General features: G+C 52.3%; 1 protein-coding gene across 1 annotated transcript in view; it reads right to left on the minus strand.

Annotated features, from left to right (window-relative positions):
* The window catches only part of Triobp (TRIO and F-actin binding protein), a 56742-nt gene extending 52389 nt beyond the window's left edge, over nt 1-4353 (minus strand). Inside the window, 3 exon segments of the mRNA XM_060389076.1 lie at nt 1647-1798; nt 3915-4051; nt 4275-4353. Coding sequence (XP_060245059.1) covers nt 1647-1663 — 17 coding nt within the window. The 5' untranslated portion in view covers nt 1664-1798; nt 3915-4051; nt 4275-4353.
* Nucleotides 4354-6721: the final 2368 nt, after the last annotated feature.

Consider the following 6721-nt stretch of genomic DNA (forward strand, 5'->3'; position numbering starts at 1 on the left):
AGGACTGAGGCTAGACCTCAGATCTGTCTGAATCCATAATCCTCTGTGGAGGCCTGCCATCTCCCCTTCAGCTGGGAGAAGGTCATTTGAATAGGAGGCTCTGCTCTGGTAGGAACAACTCTCAAGTCGTAGTTTCTGGGCAGGAAGTGGAGGAAGAGGAAACAAATGCCCTGCAAGGGCTCCATATACCCTGGGCTCAGCAGGGCCCTGCACTCGCTCTGCAGCCCTGAAAATTAGCGGGACAGCTTAGATGGCCCCAGGTCACACTGCAGAGAACTGGCCAGCAGAGGTCACAGTGCAGGTCTGCTGACTCCACAGGAACTGAGACCCCACCCCCCCCCACACACACAATGGGAAGCTGGCTGACAAGCTAAGAGGAATCTCAGGCTCTGCCGGGAATGCCAGGCACACAGGAGGTCGAGGCTGAAGGGGCCTTGGAGAGTCACAGGTTCCATGTATGTGTAACTGAAGCTTGGCATTTGCCCACGTTGACTGCAGAGTGGAAAAAATGACTCCTCTTTCACGCCAACGTCTGACAGAGACAAGTCTCTGGTGGGCACCAGCCTCGAGTACCTGCCAAGGAAGCTCTTCCACAAAGATTGGATTCCAAGGGCAGTGCCTTTGACAGACAACAGCGTAAGGGCCGTTCGCTTTTAGTAGCATTTGTAGTTCGCTTCGCTTTGTGTCTTGAGATAAGATCTCATTCAGTAGCTCAGGCTTGCCTAGAATTCACTACGTAGCTCAGGTTGGTCAGACTACGCAACTCCTCCTGCACTGGCCTCCAATAACTGGGAGTAAAGGCATGCACCCTCACACCTGGCCTTCCTTCATTTCGTTTCTTAATTCCTCCTCCCGGATGCTTTACTGCATTATAACTGAGAAGGCACAGTCGTGTGGTGGCCCATGCCCTTTGATCCCAGCACTCCGGAAGCAGAGGCATGGGACTCTGTAAGACTGGGGCTAGCCTGGTCTACACGGTAAGTTCCAGGCCAACCAGGGCTACAAAGCACAACCTTGCTTAAAAAAAACAAGACAAAAGAACAGCCGAGCAAGACACAAATTAGATAAGCCTAGTGTTCAAAACAAAACAAAACAAAAAAATCACAAAAAGCATGGGCTCACTGGGCAACCACACTTGACTCTAAGTCTCATGACGTGAGTTCAATCCCTGGGACCCACATGGTAAAAAGAGAGAAGTGACACCTACAAATTGTCCTCTGATCTCTACAAGTGCATCATGGTTCTCTCTCTCTCTCTCTCTCTCTCTCTCTCTCTCTCACACACACACACACACACAGACACACGAATAAATAAGTATAATTTAAATTTTTCTTTAAATAAACCAGGTGTGCCAGGCGGTGGTGATGCAAGCCTTTAATCCCAGCACTTGGGAGACAGAAGCAGGCGTAGCTCTGAGTTCGAGGCCAGCCTGATTTACAGAGTCAGTTCCAGGACAGCCAGGACTACACAGTAAGATCCTGTTTCAGAAAAAAAATTCAATACAAGATCCCTGGAAATCGGACAGAGTGTAGGAATGTTAACAGCCCCACCCAGGCCAGGAGGAAGCGCCCTCCAACAACTGCAAGGTCAAACGCGTCAAGGACTCTACGTTCCAAACCACGCGCCACGAGATAAAGCCGGCCTACCTCGTGTCCTGCTCCATGGACCTCCCTGGGGGGACAGCAGCTCGGACGGTGGCTCTTGGCAGAAACGCTGGCTTCAGAATGCACGCCCGGGACACTCATAGCCACTTCCTCCACAGCAGGTGAGCCTCGGTAGCTGGCTTTCTAGGTGGGGCCTGGGGAAGATTGGGGGACAGGGACCTCAAAACCGGTGGGCCACAGCATAGACCCTAGCCCTGATCTGTTCAAGCCAGGCAAACGGTCTACCCACTTTTCTGCTCACGTATTCACTCAACAAATCGTAACACCAGCTAAGTGCCCACACATGCTGCCAAGCGTTTACCCGTGACCTCTAAGCCTTGCTATATGGTGTTGATCAATGTTCCAGGAACCCTGAATTACACTCTTTTTATGCTGCTCATGAAATACAAGTTTCCACAAGAGGGGGGGGGAAGAAAGAAAGGGGCACAGTTGCACACATCTTTAATCCCAGCCTTCTGGGAGGCTGAGGCAGGGCCATCTCTGTGAGTTCATGACCAGCGTGGTCTACAAAGTGAGTCCAGCAAGGGCTACACAGAGAAACCCTGTCTCCAAAAAAAACAAAAAACAAAACACACACACATACAAAGAAGAAGAAAAAGAAATAAGAAAGAAAGAAAGAAAGAAAGAGAGAGAGAGAGATATATGAATCTTTGTGAGTTTGAGGTCAGCCTGATCTATAAAACCAGTTCAAGGACAACCAGGGCTGTTACACGGAGAAACTCTGTCTTGAAAAACAAACAAACAAAAACACAAAACAAGCAAGCAAACAAAGCAAGTTTCCAGTCATAGGTGGTGATGTAGTCCCCTGATCCCAGCTACGCAGAAGCTCGAGGCAGGAGGATCTGTGAGCCTGCAAGTTTGGAATCAGCGAGGGCCACATACACAGTCGCTATCTCTTGAAAAGAAAAGCAAACACAGAGGGCTGCCAGCAAGTGCGAGGGCCTGTGTGTGAACGCCCAGAACCCAAACATGATTTGATGTGCTACGGAGCTTAAGCCAGAGCCATCCCTGGTCCTCACCGCCAGCCAGTCTAGCTGAATCAGCCAGCTCCAGGCACAGTGAGACCCTGTCTCCAAAAATACTGTGGACAGTGACTGAAGAAGAAACCAGCACCAACCTCTTTCCTCCATGTGTACCCCCACACACGTGCACACATACACAAACACCTAGACACATGCACATACAAATAAAAAAGTCAACAACCCCCCATACACACACACACACACACACACACACACAATTCCTTTTTTCTCTCTTCATCAATCCAGTCAGAATGTAAAGTGCCGAGACCTGGGGCCGGCCATGGAAGCGAGTATCCCCAAGTGTCCAGCTTTATAAACCTACAGCTCCCCTCTTACTTGGCTCAAGTTAACACCAGTTTCAGGGAAGGCACTCGGGGCCCAGAGAGGTTCCCCAACACAAGTGGCACTGGTCCAGCTGGAGGCTCTGGTCTGTCTCCTACAGCTCAGAGGTGAACCGGAGGGTGCCGGATCACACTGCCAAGTCACCCTGCCAAGTCACCCAGGTCCCTTGGCAAGCACAGAGTGATGCAAAGGGCTGGCCAGGTATTTCCAGACTTGAGGACAAAGTGTTAGACAAAAGTGAACCATCGCCTACGGTCATGAAGCACCTATGTGACTAAACTTAGCCAGAAATAAAAACAAACAAAAAGACCCCTGGTGTTTTTGGGTTTGGTAGGGTTTTTTTGTTTGTTGTTTTGTTAGGTCTCATTCCTCCCCCCCCCCCCCCCCCCCCCAGTTCTAAAGATCAAACCCAGATCTGGGCAGGTGTGGGACCATTGCTACACCCTCAGCCTAGGTTATCTGGAGGGTCTTGAGCCGCTGTCCAGTCCTCTCTGTTCCGGAGGCTACAATGTCCACACCCTGGAAGTGACTCTGGGTTAGGGGACCGATGCCCTTCCACTCAGCCACAGCCCGGAAAGGGTATTGGTAGGGGAAGTCTCCGGCCCTCAGAGCCCAAAGTACCTCATGACACCGCGGGGTCACCTCATCCTTGACCTACTTGGGGACGATAGAGCTTGGGGATGGGGTGGGGAGGCGGGACTCAAACCTTTGTTGCCAATCTCAGCTAAACTGAGGGATTTCAGATCGTCCCCCGGGGCTCCAGGTGGTTTCCTTGGAGAGTAGAACCCCCACGGAGGATCCACGAGACTTGGGTTCCACTGATCTACCCTACTCGGTCCCCGTTCTGTAAGATGGATGCATGCATGCATGCATGCGCCGCACCAACCTGGGCTGTTCTTTCCTGCTCCAGCCGCCAAGAGGAGCATCGTCTTGGATGGAGAACGTAGCTCCATTTCCAGGGGCTCTTCACGTGCCCCTTGCGACTCGAGTTTCCTCCACGACCACCAACCAACTGGCAGAAATCTTCCGTAAAATGCACATTAGATAATAAGAATGTAACCACGAAAAGCCTTCGTGTATCTGCGCGCCCCACCCGGAGAATAGACCCCGACTCCCCTCTCCCTGAAGCTGGCCCGCCAACTCCTCGGGGTCCTTCAGCCTCCCTCCCTTTCCTCCCCTCCCCCTCCGGCCTGCTTGGGTCCCGCTAGCTGCGGGGGTTCTGACCCGGGCTCAGGTTTTCACTCACCGGGGTGGTGGAGGTCCTGGTGCCGGGGTCACAGCCTCTATTTTAACAATGAATCAAAACGCTGCTCGGAAGATGCGCGTAAGACCACGCCCCTGCAGCGCTCCAATAGGCTCTACCTAAGAGCTTCATTTGCATGATCAGTGTGCGATTGGACACGCCGAGAACTAGGGGCCGGACAGTCAGAGGCAGGTGGTGCCCAGGCGCCTTGCAGCGCGGGATGCACAGCTCGTTTCCCCCACTCCCCACCACCACCACCACCCCCGCCCCGCACCATCAGCATCCTGGTCCAGTCCCATCCCCGTGGGGCCTGAGGGCTGGAGCCTGCCCAGTGGCCTCTTGTCTCTTTCCCATTGGCTCTTTCTGGCTAAGGTCCTCAAAAAACCACTAGTGCATGCGTGGAAAGTACAGTGTGGCTAGCCGGGGGTGGGGGTGCGGGGGGGTGGCACAGACTTGTCATCCGAGCGAGCACTTAAAAAACCGAAGCAGGAGGATGGATGGCTCAGTCCACAGGCCTGGCTGCAAGAGTGAGACACTTTTGGAGAGCAAACCAACCCAGCAATTGGAAGGTGGGAACAGTAGACCCATTGATCTGGAAGTGAAGGCAAGAGCACCAGACTTAGGTTAAGACCAGACTCGGCTACATGAGACAGAAAGATCAAACCCAGATCTGGGCAGGTGTGGGACCATTGCTACACCCTCAGCCTAGGTTATCTGGAGGGTCTTGAGCCGCTATCAAACAAAAGCAAAAAAAAAAAAACCAGCAAAAACTGAAATCAACCAACCGGATTAATTGTTCAGGCCGCACAGTTCCAAGCGGTTAGTAAATATTGATGGAACACAGCAGCAAAATGACAGCGCTTCGGATACTGCAGTCCGGAAGTCAGGGACCACAGAGCATCCCTGCCCAGGGATCTTCACCTCCATTCACCTGGGTTCACCCACAAAATATACCTCAGATCTTCAACTTAAGCTCCATTGTGCATCGGTTACACAGCAGGCCTTTACAGACAGCAACAAAGATCAGAGATGTCAACGGACTTGCCAAGGTCATACCCCTAAAAATCTGGGGAGCGTCTCCATTTGCTAATTCTCTCATTCACCTATGTCTGGTGGTGTGCCCAGAAAAGAAAGCGTGAATAAAATGTGGTTCTTCCCAAGTGAGGGAAGAGGTGAGGCCCTGAACAAGCCACCCTGTTTCATCACAGAGCAGGCTGACAAGTACAATGGGCTTTCCTCCTTGGTCTGGCTAGCTCTAGGTAAGACAGGGCCCAGTGAGACCTGGGTTCAGAGTCAGCCCCTAGAGCTTCTTGAGACGGTTGCTTGACCTCTCTGAGCCTGCCATGAAATGGGTGTTTTCACTAAGTTGGAACTGAGCATGGATGGCCCCAGCCCTCTGCCCCTACCAGGCGATTCAATCTAGAGCCAACAGAGTGGCACTCCTGACAATCCAGTTCATTAAATATTTATCAGCCCTTTGTCAGTCATGTTTGCCGAGGGTTCATCAGAGAACAAGAGACCCGTGCACTGCTTTTGTGTGTTTGTGGGGTGGAGGAAAACAGACCCAGACAGGAGTTGGCTGGTGCTTCGTAGAAAAGAGAGTGGAGTGGAGAGTGGCATGTGTGGGGTGGGCGATGTGTTTCCAAGGAGGTCCTCAGGGACCTTAGAGAAGTGTCTCATGTGTCTGAGCAAAGACCCAGAGGGAGTGAGTGTGGACAGAGCACAGGCTGAAGGATGGCACTACCCCGAGTGGAAAGCAGGAGAGGAGGACCAGGTGGGCACCCTGACTGAGTACTCACCTCAGCACTGGAGTGCCTGTAAGAGAGGATGGCAGAAGACAGGGAGCAAAGGGGACTATGGGAAGACTCCCCTCTTGTAGAGGTGGGTGAGAAGGATGGTGGAGCCCACAGAGCTCTTAGCGGTCCTGAAAATGGGAGCCAGGAAACAATGCCACCCTCTCACACCCATGTGGCTTGCCTTTCCCATACTATGTGGGGCACAGGGACCACACAGCCTTCCTCATCCTCATCCTATCAGAGAGAAGCCAGGCTCTAGGAAGCTGCCCAGAGTCCCCCAGCATCCACTGTGGTTCCATGAGGGATTCTGTCTGGGAACAATACCCCAAAGCTCTGTGAACTGGTCAGAGGATTCAGTTGAGGGCACTGTGGTAACAGCCAGGGCGGTCACCACTGTCATGATTCATCCTCCTGCCTCTTGCTCCAGCTCTGGACTTGCTGGCTTCACATCTTTTAAATTGCATCACTTTATTGTGTATAGCCTTAAGTGTGAAGGGCACACTTGTGGAAGTTGAAAGACAGCTTTGCAGAATGGGTGTGCTAAAATTCCCTCCCAGAGTGGTAAGCAGTGTCTACCATCCTCCTAAGGGCAAACAGTGTCTACGCATCTTCCCAGCGCCAAGGCACTATTCCACCAGAATCCCTTCTGGGGAA

Source organism: Meriones unguiculatus, chromosome 8 (assembly GCF_030254825.1).
Source record: "Meriones unguiculatus strain TT.TT164.6M chromosome 8, Bangor_MerUng_6.1, whole genome shotgun sequence".
NCBI lineage: Eukaryota > Metazoa > Chordata > Mammalia > Rodentia > Muridae > Meriones > Meriones unguiculatus.